At 47.9% G+C, this 25,000-nt stretch overlaps 1 protein-coding gene across 1 annotated transcript in view; it reads right to left on the reverse strand.

Annotated features, from left to right (window-relative positions):
- LOC135820674 (uncharacterized) overlaps positions 1–25,000 on the reverse strand; it is a 159,101-nt gene that overhangs the window by 32,819 nt on the left and 101,282 nt on the right. Inside the window, exons 9-10 of the mRNA XM_065333689.1 lie at positions 14,257–14,353; positions 5,189–5,368 (exon numbers count right to left, since the gene is read on the reverse strand). Of these exons, the coding sequence (XP_065189761.1) occupies positions 5,189–5,368; positions 14,257–14,353 (277 nt within the window). The remainder of the gene's footprint in view (positions 1–5,188; positions 5,369–14,256; positions 14,354–25,000) is intronic.

Here is a 25,000-nt window from a genome sequence, read left to right on the forward strand (position 1 = left end):
TATCATTGGTTGGTTGGTTGTGTTTATTTGAATTCGCAAACCGAACGGACTGAACATGTCCAATGACAAGGAAGCGAATGAAGTCCAAGTAAGCCAGGAATGAGGACACAGATGAAAAGAAAATATGGGAACAGAAGGCTCTCAACAAAGGAAGAAGAGAAAAGAAGGAAAGAAAGAGAATAAAGGAGAAAAAGAAGAAAAATCGTGGTCACGGCGAGAAGAAAGCTTTTAGCAAAAAGAGAAAGGAAAGGATAAAGGAGAAAAGGGAGAGACACATCGTGGTCACGGCCAAAGCCGGAGTAGCGGCAAGACACAGTAGACATAACAACAGGAACAAGCACACATGAAGTATGGGCCATGCCGGCCCAGAAGCGGGAGACACCGACATGAAGAGAGAAGAGAAGAGAAGAGAGATAAATCGAAGCATTGCACATCTACACCCACACATCCACACGCCCACAAGTCCACCCCCCCCCCCCCCACACACACATACATGTACATACCCACACCTACACACACACATACACACATACCCAGACACATACCCCCCCCCCCCCACACACACATGCATATGCGCACGCACATGCACACACACACACACACACACACATACACACACACACACATACACACACACACAAACACACACACACACATGTACATTGACAGCCACACATACAATTGCTTTGCAATGTTCTCAGTTCATAGGAGGAACAGAACTGGTGCAGCACGGAACTGACGAGGAACGGAGATGGAGCGAATACTGCATAGCACACCCTGGAAGCGAATGTCCCCTTTCCAGAGTTGCTACGGGCAGGTGGCAGGCAGTGACCCATGCCGGAGTCCAGGCGCGTGGACCGGCCACAAGCTGGCAGCAAGAGAACCTGAAGCTCAGGTCTTGCTTGGCCGTAACGGCAGCGCCATGCACGGAATGCCAACTTCAGTAACCCGATACAGTGAGAGGCGCTCCAGTAGGTCATGTGCGGATGTCCATGGCGGGCGTTCGAACACTACACGGGCACCACGGCTTTGCAGAACCTGTAGTCGATGACAGTGCCTGGCTGCCAGAGATGTCGAGAATGTATTTGATCCATAAAGAAGATCGGGCATTATGATGGACTGGGAGTAAGTCATGCCGTGGAATATCTCAGTATTCCTTGTCAGTTTTGTGCTAGATTGTGCACGTCTGACTGTTCATAATCCGGTTCAGTTGGTGGACTCTATCGCATAATATGTGCCCACATTTTCCATATTAGAATTTTTCCTTGGCTCACCATCTGTGTTCTTAAAGGGGAAGTTAAGGCAAAAATTAAAATTTCACCAGTTGTAGTCTTCGGGATGCTGAGTCGAATGGTCGTGGTCCGAGGAAGCTGAGACGCTCCCCTCCTACTTGAATCCCAATCGAACTCGCGCACTTCCACCGAAACTGGGTGACTGCGCCCTACTAGATGGGGATTTGTATGGAAAATGTCACTAAAAGCGCCGTTTCGTTCTTATAAAAGCACGGATGACCACGATTGGCCCATATGTTGTAGTCTTTTGGACGCTCAGTCGACTGGTTTTGGTCCGAAAAGGCTGCGATGCAGCGTTCCTCCTTTATTCCCAATCAAACATGGTTGAACAAGCGGTCACGTGCTCCTGCGTACGCCAGTCACCTGGTCGCCGTGCCTGCAGGGTACAACTTACTAGCCTGTTTGACCTTTTTTGGGTGCAGTCCTGTCACTCGAGTTGAACCTTGGTGTGAAAGTTGTCGCCTGCTGGCGTGGTGACCAGGTGATTTGGGCATCCAGGAGCACGTGACCGCTTGTTCAACCATGTTCGATTGGGAATAAAGGAGGAACGCTGCATCGCAGCCTTTTCGAACCAAAACCAGTCGACTCAGGGTCCAAAAGACTACAACATATGGGCCAATCGCGGTGATCCGTGCTTTTATAAGAACGAAATGGCGCTTTTACTGACATTTTGCATACAAATCCCCATCTACTAAGGCGCAGTCACCCAGTTTCGGTGGAAGTGCGCGAGTTCGATTGGGATTCAAGTAGGAAGGGAGCGTCTCAGCTTTCTCGGATCAAGACCATTCGACTCAGCACCCCGAAGACTACAGCTGGTGAAATTTTAATTTTTGCCTTAACTTCCCCTTTAAAGTAATCATGAAGTATATGGTGTGTCTTTACCACCATATTTATCAACCATAAGTACAGCTGCAGTGGTGTCTTCAATTTCATTCTTATGAAGTATACATCTACTGAAAATAAAGGTGACAGTTCAGACTTAGCGCTTCAACACAGCACTGCAAAAAGTCATGCGAGAGGCCCCTGGGGCATTTGCTCACAACCAAACTGGGTTGGGTGGAGGTAGAAATACTACATTAATAAACAGACCGAAAGCGGCTGCTTACCCGTTGAGTCAAAATAATCCACCTGTAATATCTAACCAACTTGATTTGAGACATTTTGAAATAGAAAACACCGGCATAATAGGAGGGCGAACGTTTTTGATCTACATGTTTGTGAAGAAACTACTTCTTTTGTTAGAAGTTTATACAAAAGAGAAAGGACCAAGGAACTACAAGTTACGCTATACTGTCCACTAACACCACCAGTTACTATACAATCAGCTCATGCAAGAACATTGCACGACACTGACCGACGGTACTGACGTTCTACAACTTACTGGATAACAGCTCTAGCACATCTTGGATGCGCACTCCCAGGGCCGGCGCCACTGGTACGGCCGGTACGGCCATGGCCGTACCAAAAAATAAATAAAAAATCCCAAAAAGTCGGTCTACATGGAACGTCCAAAACTGGGGAGAAAAAGTTTCGATGTAAGATTTTGTACAGGGAGTCACCCAGAGTGCAGGATTTGCCGTCTAAATTCCAAAATTTTTCTGGGGAGGACCCCACACCCCCCTTAAAGATGGCCCTTCGGCCGCACCACTCCGCGGAATGCGTCTCCGGCCCTGACTCCAACAGCTAGTTCCTAGTTGTAGTTCCTTGGTCCTTTCTCTTTTGTATAAAATAAACCTTGGCTCTCCATCCGAGTCCATTCGGTAGAAGTGTTCCTTTTTTTTCCACTCAAAAGCGTATATTCTACTTTCCTCTACTGGCCCTACCAGGAAAAAGTTGGTAGAAGCCGGTAAAAGTTGGCAGAGGTACGGGACTTTCAGCAAAATCAAGGAGTTGTACGCAACTCCATACAGAAGACACACATTTCACGTACATATCGTGAAAAACTACTAAATCTGGTAGAAGAGCGTTGGTGCAATTTCCTCTACCTATTCTAGCACTGAGGACATGTCCCCCGCCATCCTTTTTGGGTTTTCTTGAAATAAACCAATTTGAATTTTTCTACACGACCATGCTGAAATACGTCCAAACTCATACCTGCACAGGAAAGCTCGCCTCTATTGTTGACTCTGACAAGGAAAAGCAGCTGTGATCACTTGTCACTCCAAACGACAAGCTTCTCCTTGCGCCACCAACATATTTCCGTGCAACAGTTGATGCAAAAGTGACTGAATTTTTGCGTGTAGTTTGTGGATTTTCCTGCAAGAGGAATGATAAAAATCAAGTGCCTCGTGACACGAGAATGCCAGGTCTCGTGGATCACTTTTCAGCGGTTCAGCAGTGGTTCCGAGTCGCCTTGGTCCGGGACTTTCCCTCAACATGCAGCACAGAGACTAGGTCTAGGGTGAGTAGGGTCAAATCACGTTGTTCATGACGTAAGACATCTGCCATACACGGGCGGCGGCAAACAGTGTAGGCCGCGCATTGGTCAACTCCAAGCGATGTAAACTAACTAGCCAAGGTTCCTGTTGAACCATGTTCGGGATGAGCGAGGTTAGTGTGAAAAAATGCATACCTGTTCTTACTGCATGAGGAAATATCTCAAAGAATTCTTGCCAATGCAATACTGCTAGCGCTAATAACGATAGTTTCTGCATGTTCGGAGCAGAGCATGCAGGAAATATACTGCATCTTACCTGTTCCTAATAGCGCCGCACGCACGATCATCATCGTGTGCATTGACATTGTGTCGTGCACCAGAAAGCATTGTTCCACGTCACGGGGCACGTGATTTCATCATTCCTCTTGCAGTAAAATCCATAAACTACACGCAAAAATTCAGTCACTTTTGCATCAACTGTAGCACCGAAAAATGCTGGTGGCGCAAGGAGAAGCTTGTCGTTTGGAGTGACAAGTGATCACCGCTGCTTTTCCTGGTCAGAGTCAACAATACACTTTGTTCTGCAGTGTTGGGAGTGGTGTTGGAGTAGAAATTGCTGACTAGACGTCGCAGAGGGGCGAGCTGTCCTACGCAGGTATGAGTTTGGACGTATTTCAGCAGGGTCGAGTGGAAAAATTCAAATTGGTTTATTTCAAGAAAACCCAAAAAGGATGACGCGGGACATGTCCTGAGTGTTAGAAGAGGTGTTCTACTATCTCCTAGTGTATAGTGTTTGGTAATTGAGGACGTAGCTCGGTGTTTTATTAGCGCTTGGAATTTGCCCAATTTCATTACTGCTTGTTCCAGCGAGCGCTATCTAGTGAGATGGCAAATTCTGCCAAGTGCTGGTTCATTAAATGCCTCTCTCGCACATTATTTTATCTGGTATGATGGAGCATTTGTCCGCAGATGCTAGTTTTTCCATGCTGTATACGAATCACTGTGTCAAAGCGACATCTATTACCAATAAGTATTACGACATGCAGAGTAGATGATAGGCGAATTTGTTTCGTTTCTGAGCTGTGTGTACTGGACTGTGTTGTTTTGCTTGTGGGGTGCAGTGGTAACGTGTCTTGGTCGGTTGGATATAGTGATTGTTGGAAAATCTGTAAAGGGCCAAATGCTGCTGCTTACCCCATTAGGGCAATGGAGCAATGGAGTTACAACAATTTGATCAGTGATCAGCAATCCACAAGTGGGTGCACTTGCATACCACATACCTCATATCTAGGGATGAGTTGGCGTTTGAAAATGAGTCATGGAGTGCTTTGAAATATTTGGACCTGATTCTGTATACCTTTCTCCCGCCTTGGTGGTTACCAATAGTAACCGAACTTGGCCATAAATACACATAATGTACATTTGACCATCTGTTGACCAAAACCAGGCTGGATGGAATGGCTATATTTACACACAAATTGCAAACGTTGAGAATTACTGACCTGTTTGGACTACTTACCTATACATGATGGGGGGCTCTTAAACTGTCCATTGACGACGAGGCATCGGCGCTCGTAGTCCGAACGAGATAATTCATAGCCGGAGTCACACACGACTCCATACTCTGTGAATTTATTGTTAATGGATGGTGCTCTTCCATTTGCAGTTCCATTTTGTATTTTTGGCAGCAGGCAAACGGCTGAAGAGATGGAAAAAAGCAATAGTATTAGTCTATACCTGATCTCAGAGCAACGTTTCTGACACATCCGTTATTCGTGACGCTGTTATCCCTACTCCCCATAAACACTGCATCAACATCACGAAGTAGAAATCAAACCACATCAGCAGTAACCAACTTCGCAGTAAGCATTGTGAACAGATGCGACAAACCCATTGCTGTTGTTATTATTCCCCAGTCACCGGACAGTCGCTTTTCTTAGGTGTAGGATTGCACAGCAAACGATCAGGGTTGGGTTTTTTCACACTGGCACCTTTGGGTCATATGCAAAAAGTTCCAATGAGGGAAAGGGATGCGCCGCAAAGATGTGTATGGACTTATTTCCGCATCTGAGCCTTCCATGTTGGCAGGTTGCTCTTCGTAGATGTGCTGAAACTATGTGTAAAGTTGTCAAATGTCTCAATTTTCCTATCAATTTTGTGCCTTGTTGTCACACTATTCTGACTGTGTAATTATAATCTCGTTACCTTGGTGGACAGTTAGTCATAATAGCACATTAGAGCTTGCGGTAATGTAGGTTAACACATATGTACATTGCACAAGCCACCACTTCACACGCGCTCCAGCGGCTTCCAAAGAGCCCACAGATCCCACGCTATTCATTGATGCATGTCAAGTAACACGCACATGCACGCTGCGGTGGCATGTAACATGCGTACGCCGGAACTCACCTGAACTCGCCAGCCAACCAGCCATAGGCGGCTGCAGCACACATCGGAGCTTGAACCCGTAACGCATACACCATACCTCGCGCTGGCCACATTGCTACTTCATATTTGCTTTGCTTGCGCCGTGAGAAGAACACTGGTTTGTTCCTTTCTCACCCACCCACCTCTTCCCATCTATGAATAATATTGATATCCTTGATTCAACACAGGTATCATAATTCATACAAGACGAAAATAAATAGGAGTGCTGGGCCAGCTATCTCCTCTCATCTGGCAATTATCACGGCCTTCGGCCATCACACTCATACTCCCACACTCCTGCCTCCTAACGGGCATTGCACTTCGTGCGTGGGCCGTCCACACTCCGTCCATTTCATGGGCGCCCATCTCATGGGCTGCACTTTGTGCGTGGACATACATACACACTATCATACAGGCTGTCCACACTCCGCCCAGTTCATGGGTGCCCATTTCATGGGCTGCACCTCGTGCGTGGACTATCCTACATGATTATCACATGCCAGATTCGGTTGCCCAGCACTCCATGAATCCTCCATATGATGTGTGCTCTCCATTGATCTGCAATAGCGAGTGCATGCGTGTTAACTACAGTAGTAACTTGTAGGTACTTTTCTCTATTATTATAATAATACAACAAAAGAGAAAGGTTGGAAGCTGTGTTGCAATTCCGAGTTTCATGTAGTCACAATCATTAGGCAACTGGTAGCTCCAAAATGGGCAGCTGAACATAATAGTGAGCAAGGTGAGAATACTGAGAAGGATCATAGGGCACGAGTCAGGTGCAGGCGAGAAGGTGCTAAACCATTATACTTGGTGCTATGCAACAGCAGCCGTTCCGCAGCAGTAAGGCCCATATCCTGCTCGGACGAGTTTTAAATCGAACATCATAACGGGATTGTCAAGTATGTGCACTACGAGAAGTGCAGAGTACAGGGTCTGCTTACAGGTGTATGACCATTCGACCACCAGTTCAAGGCATTGGTCAAAACTCAAAAGTGATCAGAATTGGCTATATTTTTTAATTTTTAATTAATTTATTTATTTATCGTCTCCACTTTATGGCACATAATACTACATAGCAAATACAAGAAAGGGAGGGTGAATCCAACCACGGAAAATAGCATTAACAAAAGAAGAAAAGGAAGGGAGGTGACACCATGTGTGTAACAGCAGGTAGCACAATACAGTACTTTTTTTAGCTGAAATGCATCCTTAAAAGCTGAGAGAGACTGTGAACAGTGAATATTATAAGAGAGTTTGAGCCAAAATGTGTAGGCCATAAAGACAGGTGATTTGATCGTTAGGGACAATCGAGGGGAAGGTAATGATACCTGGTGTCTTGTATTTCTCTCTCTCTCTGGAATCAATCACTATTTCTTGAAGTGCCTGGGAATTCGCTTAAGATAAATTTTCTGAACAAGGGCACACAGGTGTGCTTGGTGTCTATCAGCAAGTGGAGAGGAGGCTACGAGAGAGTATATATGCTAACTGTTATGCATGAGGGATTTTCCAAATAGCCGTTTCATTATTTTTCTATGGTGAATTTCAAGCTTGGAAACAGCAGCTGCACTAAGACCACGCCATGCTAGGTCAGCGGAATCAAATAAAGGCAGAATATAGCATCGGTAGAATAGAATCTTGCAACTGTTTGGAAGATGGGAAAAAATGAGAGTGCAAGGCTCCAAGAGCAGAGCTAGTACGACAACGCACAGAATTCATATGTTGCGACCACGAAAGAGCAGAATCAATCACTACTCCTAGGTGTTTGTGACTGCTCACCATCTGAATAGGCTGGGGAAATCCTGGGAAATACAACGCAATTTTATCTGCCTATGCACAGCCGACGATAATGGCCTTGGTTTTGTTGAGATTGGGGGATAGGTGCCAGCGACGCATCCAGGACACGACCGTTTCTATGTCCAGCTGTAGAGATAGGTGAAGTTGCTGAAGTGAGGCTTCGAATTTCATGAGTGCAGTATCATCAGCATACAAGGAAGTATCGGGTACATCACTAGGCAAATCATTGATATATAAATTGAATAACAGAGGACCTAATATTGAGCCTTGTGGCACTCCCGAAAGAACAGTTAGGGGGTTGGAGTACATAATATCTACAGCTACAATTTGGAGTTAGCCAACCAACCCAAAGCTAAGCCGGCTACACGAAAAGAATGAAAAAGCTTGGAAAGCAGACCTCGGTGCCACACCATGTCAAAGGCTTTGGTCAAGTAGAAGAAACAAAATCCAACATACTCCCCCTTGTCCCGAGATGAATAAATATCTTGCATAAAGCGGCAGAGTTGAAGGACGGTGGAGTCACCTTTACAGAAACCAGACTGATTAGGACTGAGCGCAGGCTGAACATGGGTGTAAAGTGTTTGAAAGAAAATTCGCTCACAGACCTTGGATAAAAGTTTTTAAAAAAAAGTAAATTATCGTGTCCGTTCCCGAAGGGAACTCACGACGGCCGCTACCACCCGGAGACCTTGGATATGCAACTTAGAAGTGAAATCGGGCGATAATTAACAGGGTTATTCTTAAGAATGGGAATGATTATGGCATGCTTCTAGGCGGAGGGAATTTTTCAGGTAGAAAACGAAAGATTAAATAGGAGGAGGGAAATGCAGTTGATGGACATAGAGCCTTGAGGATATCATTGGACAAGCGATCCATTCCGGGCGATTTTTTGACTTAGATTTTCGTATGTACTTACGTATCGTAGACGCGGTAGTGTACACGTGAGTTAATGGTGCTGTGACAGCCGGATGCTGCGGTAGAGCAGGACAGGGCCAACAGGGATCGTCAACAACATTAACCGATGCAAACTGCTCGTTCAATGCCGCAGCCTTTGAATCAGAGCACAGAAGAGGATCAAGACGAAAAACCAGCTGCAGGTGATCCGAGGCACCTAGCGGGGCATCGGTGCCGATATCCAGGACGAGATTGGGATTATTTGTTACAAGCCAATCAAGACAGAAAGGTTTGCCGGAAGGGGCTGTGTGTGTGGGGAAATCAACCAACTGCGGAATCAAGTTTAGCCTGGCACCAAAAACGGTTGATCTGGCGCTGGCCACGTCTCCGTTAGACAGACAATACTGGGATTCAGTTGGGAGATATTAAAGTGCAGTTCGGCCAGTTTATTACTTATGGATCTGCAGTTGATTGTGAGGATTGCTGGCTTATGACGACGTGGGATAATCGAGACAGATCTTGCAGACAATTGTGGTAGGAAGGGTGTAGCATGAGGGTTTAGGTGTGACCGAGAATCCATCACTTGCTAGCGGAGTCGGCGTAGCGCCATTTGCGGACGGTGTGCGCAATGGTGTCGGGCCAGAATTCCTTTTCAAGCAGCGTTTGCTCAAACTCTTCCGCGACAGAAACGCGTGCATGGCAGGTACCAAATTATTGGGTTCCGGCAATTGTGCATGCGTATAAATCAACGCCCCTATCAGCACACTAGGTTACAATGGACTGTGCCTTACTTCCAGGACTAACATTCCCGACAAAGAAGGCACATCGCTTGGGAAGCTGTGTGCCAGTGAGTGTGCTGGGGTTGGGGTTTTCTGTGGCCATTTTTCTGTAGACAGACACAACTTTGGATTGTGTTGCCCGGGCAATGGGATCGCTGTGGGCCGCTGATTTATTGCTCCTTCGCCGCTGTTCTTGCCAGTTGTTCGGATGGGGATCGCCTTCTGTGCTCCGAGCAGCAACCGAAAACATGTAGGCTGTACTGGTGCACCACCGGCGCCTGCTGTTGTAAGTGCGCAGGTACCGGATAGCACCAGGCATATCAACGGCACAAACACACAAACACGGAATTAGAGCTATGTGGACCCTGGCTAGCGCCAGACGGTACTGAAGTAACGTCTTTTGCATAGCTACGGGAATATCATTATGTTGTAGCAGTATTATCGTAAGGGGAAAATACCGTGATTTGGTTTTGTTGTTGTTGTTGTATACTTTATTTATAGTGGAAATCAAAACAGGCAAAATGCCTAATAACATTGGACCCACTGTGAATAACATGTTAAAGGATATTGTGGAAAAATAGTAGATACAAGAGAAAAAGAGAAAGGAAAAATGACGGAAGGTTGGTTGCAACGAACAGATATCAATCCAGTAAGCATTGGAAAACCTATGTCGCTGATAATATATACTGCAAGGCTTGAGATTTAAAATCCAAATACCTATTTGAACATTTTGCTGCTGGTGGCAATCTATTCCACATAATGGCTCCAGCGTGCGTTAGGCGCTTAGCAGAACGAGCAGTGCTAGCAGGTGGGACCACAAGCAAGTTGCTTTGGCCTCCCCGAGTGCGAGTTGAGGGCACGACAGCAAAAAAGGACTCAAACAGGGTGCTACATGCATCATGCAAACATCGCCAGATGAAACAAAACATATTCAAGTGCACAGAAACCTGTAGATCACATACATGCATTCGATTTAGCAGGGGAGCAGTACTGGTCCACGGTGGCGACTTGCAGACTGCCCGAGCGGCACGTTTGAACAGCCTATGTAGCCGTTGTTCCTGGGCAACTGTCAAATACGGGTAGTAACTAATAGAAGCATACAAAAATTCAGGCAAAACGATAGATCTGAAGTAGGTGAGTCGGCATGGATACGGCAGCGAGGAAGCATGTCGCAGCAGGACAGCAATTTTGCCGGCAACACGACGAGCAACATGGTCCACCATTGTGGTCCAACTCATGTCCGAGTCAAAATGCAGGCCAAGGTATTTGGCAGATGTGACTACTGGTAGGACTTGTGAATTGCATACAACATTGATGTCGAGGGCTGCAGCTCTATGGTGTGGTATGGCGAGTATCTGCGTCTTGGTCTCGTTAAGGATCAGTCCACGTTTCTTCAACCAAGTGGCCAGGTACTGAACTGCTGCAGTGAGGCGCTGGGAGACAACTTCTGGCTGTGGACTGCTCGCACGCAGCGAGATGTCATCAGCAAACTGAATAGTGGTGACGTCATGAGGGGCAAGGTCGCGGGCAATATCCCTCACATACAGAACGAAGAGCAAAGGTCCGAGAACTGACCCCTGAGGAACCCCTGACTGGCTGTCATAAGTTGTACTTCTGGTTTTTCCTGTCTCCACGTATTGCCGGCGATACATCAAGTAGTCTGAAAACCATTGCAAAGCAGTGCTAGTGAGACCCAGTTCAAAGAGGTCCTCAACCAGAATGCTATGCTTTACCTTGTCGAAGGCTTTAGACATGTCGACAAATGCTACTCCTGTGTGCTGCCCAGCGGCTTGTGCTTCATTGATGTTCTCTACAGCTAGCGCTAAGGCATCTGCTGTGGAATGCTGGTGTCTGTAACCAAACTGACTAGTAGGCAAGAAATTGTTCGTGTTGAGGTACTGCAGAAGCTGCTTATGAACAATACGTTCAAGCACTTTCGACACTATCGGCAATAGGGAGACTGGTCGGTAATTCTTGGTTTCGACCTTTAGCAAGATGGACGCCGTTCTTAGTACGCTTTTGCCACGAGAATGGCTTTTATTTCGCGCGGTACAACCATTTATGTCACCATATACACGTTACAAGGTGAAATGCGCACGGACTGGTCAATATTTGGCCAAAACACGTACTTGGTCCGCGTCAGCGATATTGTCGCTTATCTTTCGACAATTTGAACTTAGACTTTGGACATGAACACGTGCACTTGAAGTGATAACACTTGGTACGATGGACGGTAAGGTATAGAATGACAACTGGCTGTAAGGAATTTATTGTCCAAGGAAGGGTTCCTACTTTTTTCTCGTCTTCTTCGTCGCTGCTCTCGGCGCTGGTGACAAATATTTTTGCTCGGGTTCGACTCTCTTGCTTTTGCAAGCTCATCTCTCTTCCTCTCCGCTGCCTGGCTATTTTCTAAACAGAAGTCGATCGTGACGGTCGCCTTCTCTATAGGACTTCGCGTGGGCAGTTCGACAGCCTGTATGGTTCAAATCAGACGCCGTTCTTTGCAAGATTTATTTTGAACGACGACGACGACGCGTACAGTACTTGCAAATCTCCATGACGCGCTGGATACTCCGAGCGTTGAGTTGGAGGTAAGGGAGCTGAGATCTCAGCTTGACGAGCGATCCCTGAGGTGAGCGATCTCGGCCGTTCAGCAAAATGGAGCTGATTCCGAGTAGCCGTCGGCCCGATTACTTTCTTGTGGCTTGCGCTGCTCTTGCTTGCACAGCGTAACAAGATAATCTAATTTGATTCGGCGCTGTATCAATCAGAATCACCCACCCGTCGCTCTCGAAATCCACTCGAAATCTAGCTAGACCTTTCACGTACTAGTAGACTAACTTACTAACCAAAATTGGGATGAAGTGGGCTGCCGAGTGAGCTTTGGCGACATATAAACAAAGCTGAAAGATAAGCGACAATATCGCTGACGCGGACCAAATACCGTTTGTCACAATGGTAAATCAGCCCCCATAACGCTGCGCTGCATCTTCAACGCTATTTGGGTGATCAAGGTACGAGTACCGTAAAATAATAGCGATACCGTTGTTTGCTATGGGTGTCTATTATCACTATTCAATTGTTCTTTTTGTCATCATTAACCAATGGGCATAATACAGGACAAGGTAAGCCTTGCCTTTGATAATAGTTCCCGGCTGAATTTTGATGAAGGTATGAAATTGTGCATCGAGGAAACCACTTGCATTCGTGATGGCGGAGCGGTTTCGTCTTGTCTATGTTGTCACTAACCTAAAAGGAAGAAAGAAGGAAACTTACCTACACACTTCGGGGCCCATGGTTTTGTGAAGCCTGACAGATCAGTACGTACCAGAGCGTAACGTTCATTGGTTAGTGCATGTCCATGTTTGCAGTGCACAATAATTATATTCAATGAGTTTACTATGCAAAGTAAGGCTATGCTGGCGCACTGCCCCATCGGCTATAACTGGTACCGGGCGAATTCTGCCTGCGCAATCTCCTTGTCCATTCTGAAACTAGGTGGGACTCCAAACTTCAAGCCCCTGCACAGTACGTCTTTCTCGATATTAGTTAGCATAACTCCGGCCAAGTTAAGTAGGTGGGAGTGTTTAAATTCCTCTGAGCCCTTCGCATAGCGCACCTCCCTCCTGAGTGCACCGTGAAACTTACTTCTGATTCGGCATTGTAGTCTTGAGGAGGTCTGGTTGATGAGCCTGGCGAACCTGAAGCGGTCCTGCATGCTGAGGCTTCGATTGACTCTGTGAAGAACACGGCGGTACTAAAGGAGAAAGTGTTCCAAGTCAGCGGTGGTCCTCTCCAGTTCGTCCCTGATAAAGGCGCGTTCGATGCGCAACGCAAAAATTGCATTCGCACGACCACAGATGATCCTGTTTTTGGACTTTAAAACATTATTTAGGTTCTGAAGTGGTCACCGTTTTTAAATATTTAAATAGAGAGGTACGCGAACAATATTTATATACACACAACCACATGGTTGTCAATTTCATAATACTAAAAGCTTTTCACCCATTTTCATCAGTGGTTGCATGGGAACAAAAACGAAGCCAGAGTTTACACTGGGGGTAGAGAATCAGCAAGACTATTCTTACGCGCCTCAAGTTCACACTACACTACCATAAGAATGTATGGAGCAGTAAAAATGCAGGAAACAACACATGAAAGGAATGCAGTACCAGAACAAACACGTGCTAAAGTTGTCAGTCTGGTTGCGACTTGAACAGCCGCAGCACCTTGATGTGTTTCTTTTGTCTACACAGTTCTGGCTTCAAATGGCGAATGTATAGTGCCTCCAACGTGAATCGGTGCGCGCTGTTCTAGGCTGGTGTGATGTCACTGAAGCTGCTGTTGTTTTCCTGTAGGATGCATTCGGGTTGCGCTTGCAAATGCTTGGTGATCGCGCTATCACTTGAAAGAGGCTTCGATCGACTTCGTGAAGAGCACGATCCTGAATCAAGAAGAAAGTGAGTTGATTCTGTGAATGCAGGGCGCCATGTGCTCTTGTTGCACCCCAAAACAACCTTTTTGTAACACTCAGGGTTCAGTGCCAATTCCGGTAGTTTTACGATCAAAGTCCAACTCCCGGTATGCCGTTAGTTACCCGAGTTTTCCGTTACAGGGGAAAATCGGTATGGTTGGCAAGTATGTGAGTGCTTAACAATAAAATGAATTCATAACCGGTTGTTCTTCGTACCTTCACCACAACACGTCATCTTGTCGAACGATATGTCATCAATTGCAATGTAACCACTTGTAGCATTTCCTGCAGTGTGACTTGCTTCAAAGACCAACTACAAATATACACAACGCAACACACACACACACACACATACATACATACACACACACGTACACACACGTACACACACACACACATCTCAGACCTCAGACATGCCCATCGCGGAAGCGATGATAGCGACCAGCTATGTTAGACATAGCAACTTGTGCTGGGATTACACCATTCACCACTCACACACACACACACACACACACACACACACACACAGACACATACACACACATACTGTACTTGTTCTACTTGCTCACTGCCAAAATTGGTCATGTGGGTCTCTCCGGGAGAGGGGAGAGGGGAGCTGGAAAAGAATCGTGGAAAGATGACTCAATTGGCTATTGAACTGCCCAACGGCGGACACCTCCTGAAATCCCCAAACTATGGGTGGACTTGCAAATGATCCCACTTGCGGGCTCCCCACACTTCAGTAAGTGGGTGAGGACAAGGTGCAGAAAAAGGATAGACAGTAATCAGGGTATCCGTCCTGGGATCCAACTGCAGTTACCCCTGGCCCCAGTGAGGGTAATACTCGGTACTAGTGTAGGTGGCTAAATCCGAGTGGATCTGATATAAGCTTCACTAGCATCATGGATTACACAAGAGTTAATCTAGCTAGACGCAGTCCAAGGTCAAAAGGTATGACAAAAACTTCAAATAGAAAGTATGATGAACCCTGAAACCCACAAAGGTGGCAGATACTAGGACAACAAGAAGCTCTTTTAATGCTGCTATCACTAAATGCCGGACGACTGACGGTGTCAATTCCTTTTCAAATCGTGCTGCACTGTTCTTCAATTCTTAGCCGGTGGAGTGGCGCACCCAGCACTGCACTTCTACATTTGCTAAGCACCTTCAGACCATGCTAAAAACGCAGCGTCTTTTCAGAAGTATTTTGATCTTCTTTTCAGCAAACGGCCTCATTGATCTGCATCGCTTGTATTGTATACCTGTGTTTACTGCTGTCTGCTTACTGCTGCTTATTGTTCCAAGTATCAGTTTAGTTTAGTTTAAACATCTCTTATTATTGTTTTTCTCACCCCACACCCCTCTACTCTGTTATCGGCCCTCTTAAGAGTTGTGTTCATTACTGTTGAGGTTTCCGATGGAAAATATAAGAATACTACTCTACAACTACTACTACTGCTGTTGCTGCTGCTGCTGCTGCTGCTGCTGCTGCTGCTACTACTACTACTACTACTACTACTACTACTACTACTACTACTACTACTACTACTACTACTACTACTACTACTACTACTACTACTACTACTACTACTACTACTACTACTGAACTTCGCCTTTATTTGAAAACAAACCGGGTGTCAGAAAGAAGAAACTGAAAAGCGCAAGCAAGAAAGGCAATGGTGACAAAACCATTCAAGAAATTAGCAAAAATAAAATAAAATAAATAGGAAAATCCAATAAGAAAATAAAAGAAAACAACCAAGCCAACTAGGGAATACAAAAACAAAGAGCAAACCCGCAAACACCATCCAAGCACCTACTACTACTACTACTACTACTACTACTACTACTACTACTACTACTACTACTACTACTACTACTACTACTACTACTACTACTACTACTACTACTACTACTACTACTACTACTACTACTACTACTACTACTACTACTACTACTACTACTACTACTACTACTACTACTACTACTACTACTACTACTACTACTACTACTACTACTACTACTACTACTACTACTACTACTACTACTACTACTACTACTACTACTACTACTACTACTACTACTACTACTACTACTACTACTACTACTACTACTACTACTACTACTACTACTACTACTACTACTACTACTACTACTACTACTACTACTACTACTACTACTACTACTACTACTACTACTACTACTACTACTACTACTACTACTACTACTACTACTACTACTACTACTACTACTACTACTACTACTACTACTACTACTACTACTACTACTACTACTACTACTACTACTACTACTACTACTACTACTACTACTACTACTACTACTACTACTACTACTACTACTACTACTACTACTACTACTACTACTACTACTACTACTACTACTACTACTACTACTACTACTACTACTACTACTACTACTACTACTACTACTACTACTACTACTACTACTACTACTACTACTACTACTACTACTACTACTACTACTACTACTACTACTACTACTACTACTACTACTACTACTACTACTACTACTACTACTACTACTACTACTACTACTACTACTACTACTACTGAACTTCGCCTTTATTTGAAAACAAACCGGGTATCAGAAAGAAGAAACTGAAAAGCGCAAGCAAGAAAAGCAATGGTGACAAAACCATTCAAGAAAAATCAAATCAAATAAATAGGAAAATCCAATCAGAAAATAAAATAAAATAAAAGAATCAAGCCAACTAGGGAATACAAAAACAAAGAGCAAACCCGCAAACACCATCCAAGCATCGCTACTACCAGTACGGTGACGTTTCCATTCACCCAACCGCTCAAACGCTTTTAAAACGAAAACAAATACAACAGAACGCTCTGAGACAGAATGAAACCAATGACAATATTATGGCAAGTCCATTGATGCCCGTCAGCGCGGCATATGAGCCAATGTACGGCACTCCGTTACAAAGCAATGTCGGCCAATGCCGGATCCACTGCGTAGGTATGATGCACGTGACCCCCGGAAGCAAGTAATCTGCCACCGCATCAGAGATAGACTGATTCTCGAGCGCAAGTGGCTGATGATGAGACGATACGGTATGTCCGAGTTCTTATGGTGCAATTGTGTTGCGAGGGTCTTGAGGAAGATGCCACATTCGGGAGCACACTGTCCACTGGTGGCGAAAACAAGCGGAGTGAACGATCCTCGATCCACCTGGTTGATTCGATCGGAATACTGACGTTTCTTCTGACGCTCGTGTTGGGATAACTGCCTCGACACTTCTGGTCCAGACAGCAAAGACGGCCTTGGGTGCGTGACCCGTACATCAAAAAAGGCGTTTTGCTGCCTGGTCCAGAAGCCACGAGCCCGTATATCCACACGAGCACCGTCAGCTGAGCCCCCAGAGACGGCTTCACCACCCAACGGCATCAGCGGTGGCTCAATCTCGACATCGCAAACAACACTAGCGAGTGCGTCCGCTAGGAGGTCGCGAAGTTCATTGTGTCTCTGGGTAGGGTATCCCCCGCTTGGGCACGTGAGGGCGTGATGAACTGACATGTCTTGGCCACAAACACAGGATAATGATATGCCATCAAGCGGCAGGCCATACCTCAGGCACAATGCGTCTCGAAAATCAGACTTGTTGAATATAGTTAAAGGAAATGAAGCCGATGGAGGCGTAACCAGCCACGTTGACACACCGCCGTCACCCGCGACATCCACTAGTAGGCGCTGCTCATCCGTCAGAGCGGGCCTGATCTCCTCCAATGCAGCATTGTGCTGCGCCCGGCGTTCCCGGCGAGCCTGCGTGGCCAAACCCCTGGAGGCAGCGATGATATCGGCAACAGGACCGTCGATAGCATCAGGACCATCGACAGCACCAGTCAGCACGCAATCCACCATGGGCATTATCGACGTCCGGCAAAGGAGGTACTCAGCCTCCGCACGCAAACTGCCAATGCGGACAGCCAGCCCTCCATTCCTCACAGGCATTGCAAAGAGCTGACGGAGTACACCATCAGCCGCAAGAGGATGGCCTGTCAATGCTGGCAGCAGATGTTTGTTGATGACGTCATCCAGTGGCGTATACAGGACAGGGTCCACAAAGACTGCACGCTGCAGATAGGTCCAACGGGACTGCAGAGAGGCAGAGAAGACGCGAAAGGCCGCCTGAGGCTGGGTGACAGCCAGACCAGCAAGGCGCCTAACCAATGTGGACAGTTCCTCAACACGGCTCTTCACAAAATCCTCTCGGAACTGTTGGTCTCCAATGGCCCCGCCAAGGTAACGAACGCCGTCGCTCCGGATACGGACATCAGTGCCGGCAAATACCTCCTGGGCCCTTTCCATTAAATGTGGACGGACGAGTAAAACCGTCTTCATGGCATTGGGGTGGTAGCCATACCGGGGCCCCTCCTCCACGATGCAATCCCAATACCCACGCAGCGGCAGGAGCTCTCCGGCTGCGGCATCGTCATCCGCGTACCAAATCTGGCTGGTGCTTGGAAGTCGACGCGACAGCCGAGATGCCAGGGGCACAGTCGCGAGAGCGTAGAACGCCATGGCAAGAGGATCCCCTTGGCATGTACCCTCCCGGGAATAAATGACCTCTCCGCCATTGAGGTATAGAGGGATGTCGGCCTGGTAGGTGTTAATGAAAATTCGCCCAGCGGCAGGACAGATTCTTGGAATGTTGTGCAGCGCCGCGGCCCTGTTCAGAGAATTGAAGGCGTTGGACGCATCCACCAGCAGAATACCTTGAGTCGTCCCGCGGTCATAGAGGCCGGTCAAAGCCTGCACCCCGACCTCGCAAGCCGACGGGACGCCGACGCACAGCTGATGAGGAGCAGTAACCGCAGCCACATCCCTCTCGATAACCGACATGACCACTTTCCCGATCACGCGGCGAAACACCTCCCCGATGGCTATAGGCCTTACCCCAGGCTGCTTATCCAATGGAATGAGCCTTGCTGCCAGGAATGAGCGGAGATCCCGCGGCTCAATTGCCTCAGTGCAAAGACGCTTGGCAGCACGAGCCAGAGCCGAGCACAGGTCGTCAGAAGCTGATGTATACATTGAGGCCATCCGACGCCAGGCAGCGGAGTCAAGGCCTGACGGACCCGCTGCCCCCTTCATAATCATGCAGGTCTTGCGGATTTGAGCTGGTGTTATTGAATCAAACAGCACATTCTCCTGGACTGTGGCTTCATCATCGAGTAGAATCTCTGGTTCTGCATCAGCCGGAACAGGATGCTTGTCTCTCAACAATTCCAGTACCGACTTGCCACCCACAATCTTGTCCAACGGGAGTACGCCACCACCACCATCATCCTCCAGGTAGTGAGCAGCTGTTCCAATGCGGTCGCTGTATACCATTTTTGCGAACTCGACGTCATCCAGACCATTAGCTGCTGTTTTGCCAGGTGTTGATCTGGGTAGATGGGCTTGAATGCACCGTGCCTCACGCAGCAATGCCGCCATGTCTCCACACATCCACCAGTCAAGACGCTTGCGTAACGATTTCTTGTTGTCAGAGGCATTGGATACTACAAAAGGCCGCTGCAAAATCAGATGGCAAGCAATGACCACAGCCGACCATGCAAAAGCTCCGTCGCGAGTTCCGCCGCTGAAAAGACCAATCAGGCGAGCTAGTTCCTTGACGAACCGACGACCCTCATCCCCGAAAGGTATGATAAACAGATTCCGTTGCCACTTGACTATTTCTGCATGGGTTTTGTCCATTAAAATGATTATATCGTCTGTTGGCAACGACCAAAAGCCATCAGGTTCTGGAGAATCACATTTCTCGGGTGCCAGATCAACAAACTGAGGCTGTCGAGACGAGCCGGGACCCACAGAGGTCGGCGCTGCAGACGCAGGTACCCGGGAAGCTGCAGTGGGGTCAGCAGAAGCACCCACGGGCGAAGGGGCGGCAGCGCAATCAGGAACCATCCCGGAGCACACAGGAACAGGCAAGTCCACCCGCAGTGACTCCCCACACGGAACCGCAGTCGCAGACACAGAAGATTGGGAAGACCCAGCGACCTCAGGCGCCGGTGCCGCACCCGAGCGTTCGGCGGCCGATGACGGGGGCCTGGATACCAAAGTCGCCCGTACCTCGCGAGGCACACCACCGGTCCGGCCAGCAGCGGACTTACCCGATCGAGAAGGCTGCACTCTTCGCCCACTCCAGGCCGGCGGATCACCAGCAGAAAGGCCTTGAGGCACCTCTGATCCACCAACATCATGCAAATCACAATTTCCAAAATTCTTGCAGCGCCCAACTTGACCTGGGTAGCAATTGAAACAGCATCGTCCATCCCTATTGCACGAACATGCTCCGCACGTTCCAGTTTTCTTGCTGCAGGAGCAACAGGGCCCAGCCGACGCCCCACGCCGTGACATGCCATGCAGCCTGCAGCACGGGCGAAGAGACGCGAGGTGTGAAGAGCACCTCGCATGTCACTCGCCACAGACCATGTGGGAAAACACTCACTGTGACTCAGCCGCGAAACACAACACAGCAAGCCATCTCACCCACGGCCCAAAGGCGAAGGCACCGAAACTACAGCACAATGGCCGGTTCGCCAGGCAATACGACACCAGCTGGATGTAGGAATAGCAGACTGGGCAACTCCACAGCGGTAAAACCTACTGGAGCCGACTCCCGAAACCTAGACGAAAGTAATGACGTAGGATAAACAACCGGTTGACCTGGACAGTGCATAAAACAATTAAAAAACTGCGGAGGAGCAAAATCTCCATCCGCACTCTATGAGCCGCACTACTACACTACTACTACTACTACTACTACTACTACTACTACTACTACTACTACTACTACTACTACTACTACTACTACTACTACTACTACTACTACTACTACTACTACTACTACTACTACTACTACTACTACTACTACTACTACTACTACTACTACTACTACTACTACTACTACTACTACTACTACTACTACTACTACTACTACTACTACTACTACTACTACTACTACTACTACTACTACTACTACTACTACTACTACTACTACTACTACTACTACTACTACTACTACTACTACTACTACTACTACTACTACTACTACTACTACTACTACTACTACTACTACTACTACTACTACTACTACTACTACTACTACTACTACTACTACTACTACTACTACTACTACTACTACTACTACTACTACTACTACTACTACTACTACTACTACTACTACTACTACTACTACTACTACTACTACTACTACTACTACTACTACTACTACTACTACTACTACTACTACTACTACTACTACTACTACTACTACTACTACTACTACTACTACTACTACTACTACTACTACTACTACTACTACTACTACTACTACTACTACTACTACTACTACTACTACTACTACTACTACTACTACTACTACTACTACTACTACTACTACTACTACTACTACTACTACTACTGAACTTCGCCTTTATTTGAAAACAAACCGGGTATCAGAAAGAAGAAACTGAAAAGCGCAAGCAAGAAAAGCAATGGTGACAAAACCATTCAAGAAATTAGCAAAAATCAAATCAAATAAATAGGAAAATCAAATCAGAAAATAAAATAAAATAAAAGAATCAAGCCAACTAGGGAATACAAAAACAAAGAGCAAACCCGCAAACACCATCCAAGCATCGCTACTACCAGTACGGTGACGTCTCCATTCACCCAACCGCTCAAACGCTTTTAAAACGAAAACAAATACAACAGAACACTCTGAGACAGAATGAAACCAATGACAATATTATGGCAAGTCCATTGATGCCCGTCAGCGCGGCATATGAGCCAATGTACGGCACTCCGTTACAAAGCAATGTCGGCCAATGCCGGATCCACTGCGTAGGTATGATGCACGTGACCCCCGGAAGCAAGTAATCTGCCACCGCATCAGAGATAGACTGATTCTCGAGCGCAAGTGGCTGATGATGAGACGATACGGTATGTCCGAGTTCTTATGGTGCAGTTGTGTTGCGAGGGTCTTGAGGAAGATGCCACATTCGGGAGCACACTGTCCACCGGTGGCGAAAACAAGCGGAGTGAACGATCCTCGATCCACCTGGTTGATTCGATCGGAATACTGACGTTTCTTCTGACGCTCGTGTTGGGATAACTGCCTCGACACTTCTGGTCCAGACAGCAAAGACGGCCTTGGGTGCGTGACCCGTACATCAAAAAAGGCGTTTTGCTGCCTGGTCCAGAAGCCACGAGCCCGTATATCCACACGAGCACCGTCAGCTGAGCCCCCAGAGACGGCTTCACCACCCAGCGGCATCAGCGGTGGCTCAATCTCGACATCGCAAACAACACTAGCGAGTGCGTCCGCTAGGAGGTCGCGAAGTTCATTATGTCTCTGGGTAGGGTATCCCCCGCTTGGGCACGTGAGGGCGTGATGAACTGACATGTCTTGGCCACAAACACAGGATAATGATATGCCATCAAGCGGCAGGCCATACCTCAGGCACAATGCGTCTCGAAAATCAGACTTGTTGAATATAGTTAAAGGAAATGAAGCCGATGGAGGCGTAACCAGCCACGTTGACACACCGCCGTCACCCGCGACATCCACTAGTAGGCGCTGCTCATCCGTCAGAGCGGGCCTGATCCCCTCCAATGCAGCATTGTGCTGCGCACGGCGTTCCCGGCGAGCCTGCGTGGCCAAACCCCTGGAGGCAGCGATGATATCGGCAACAGGACCGTCGATAGCATCAGGACCATCGACAACACCAGTCAGCACGCAATCCACCATGGGCATTATCGACGTCCGGCAAAGGAGGTACTCAGCCTCCGCACGCAAACTGCCAATGCGGATAGCCAGCCCTCCATTCCTCACAGGCATTGCAAAGAGCTGACGGAGTACACCATCAGCCGCAAGAGGATGGCCTGTCAATGCTGGCAGCAGATGTTTGTTGATGACGTCATCCAGTGGCGTATACAGGACAGGGTCCACAAAGACTGCACGCTGCAGATAGGTCCAACGGGACTGCAGAGAGGCAGAGAAGACGCGAAAGGCCGCCTGAGGCTGGGTGACAGCCAGACCAGCAAGGCGCCTAACCAATGTGGACAGTTCCTCAACACGGCTCTTCACAAAATCCTCTCGGAACTGTTGGTCTCCAATGGCCCCGCCAAGGTAACGAACGCCGTCGCTCCGGATACGGACATCAGTGCCGGCAAATACCTCCTGGGCCCTTTCCATTAAATGTGGACGGACGAGTAAAACCGTCTTCATGGCATTGGGGTGGTAGCCATACCGGGGCCCCTCCTCCACGATGCAATCCCAATACCCACGCAGCGGCAGGAGCTCTCCGGCTGCGGCATCGTCATCCGCGTACCAAATCTGGCTGGTGCTTGGAAGTCGACGCGACAGCCGAGATGCCAGGGGCACAGTCGCGAGAGCGTAGAACGCCATGGCAAGAGGATCCCCTTGGCATGTACCCTCCCGGGAATAAATGACCTCTCCGCCATTGAGGTATAGAGGGATGTCGGCCTGGTAGGTGTTAATGAAAATTCGCCCAGCGGCAGGACAGATTCTTGGAATGTTGTGTAGCGCCGCGGCCCTGTTCAGAGAATTGAAGGCGTTGGACGCATCCACCAGCAGAACACCTTGAGTCGTCTCGCGGTCATAGAGGCCGGTCAAAGCCTGCACCCCGACCTCGCAAGCCGACGGGACGCCGACGCACAGCTGATGAGGAGCAGTAACCGCAGCCACATCCCTCTCGATAACCGACATGACCACTTTCCCGATCACGCGGCGAAACACCTCCCCGATGGCTATAGGCCTTACCCCAGGCTGCTTATCCAATGGAATGAGCCTTGCTGCCAGGAATGAGCGGAGATCCCGCGGCTCAATTGCCTCAGTGCAAAGACGCTTGGCAGCACGAGCCAGAGCCGAGCACAGGTCGTCAGAAGCTGATGTATACATTGAGGCCATCCGACGCCAGGCAGCGGAGTCAAGGCCTGACGGACCCGCTGCCCCCTTCATAATCATGCAGGTCTTGCGGATTTGAGCTGGTGTTATTGAATCAAACAGCACATTCTCCTGGACTGTGGCTTCATCATCGAGTAGAATCTCTGGTTCTGCATCAGCCGGAACAGGATGCTTGTCTCTCAACAATTCCAGTACCGACTTGCCACCCACAATCTTGTCCAACGGGAGTACGCCACCACCACCATCATCCTCCAGGTAGTGAGCAGCTGTTCCAATGCGGTCGCTGTATACCATTTTTGCGAACTCGACGTCATCCAGACCATTAGCTGCTGTTTTGCCAGGTGTTGATCTGGGTAGATGGGCTTGAATGCACCGTGCCTCACGCAGCAATGCCGCCATGTCTCCGCACATCCACCAGTCAAGACGCTTGCGTAACGATTTCTTGTTGTCAGAGGCATTGGATACTACAAAAGGCCGCTGCAAAATCAGATGGCAAGCAATGACCACAGCCGACCATGCAAAAGCTCCGTCGCGAGTTCCGCCGCTGAAAAGACCAATCAGGCAAGCTAGTTCTTTGACGAACCGACGACCCTCATCCCCGAAAGGTATGATAAATAGATTCCGTTGCCACTTGACTATTTCTGCATGGGTTTTGTCCATTAAAATGATTATATCGTCTGTTGGCAACGACCAAAAGCCATCAGGTTCTGGAGAATTACATTTCTCGGGTGGCAGATCAACAAACTGAGGCTGTCGAGACGAGCCGGGACCCACAGAGGTCGGCGCTGCAGACGCAGGTACCCGGGAAGCTGCAGTGGGGTCAGCAGAAGCACCCACGGGCGAAGGGGCGGCAGCGCAATCAGGAACCATCCCGGAGCACACAGGAACAGGCAAGTCCACCCGTAGTGACTCCCCACACGGAACCGCAGTCGCAGACACAGAAGATTGGGAAGATCCAGCGCCCTCAGGCGC

The sequence above is a fragment of the Sycon ciliatum genome, chromosome 7, assembly GCF_964019385.1.
Source record: "Sycon ciliatum chromosome 7, ocSycCili1.1, whole genome shotgun sequence".
Classification (NCBI taxonomy): domain Eukaryota; kingdom Metazoa; phylum Porifera; class Calcarea; order Leucosolenida; family Sycettidae; genus Sycon; species Sycon ciliatum.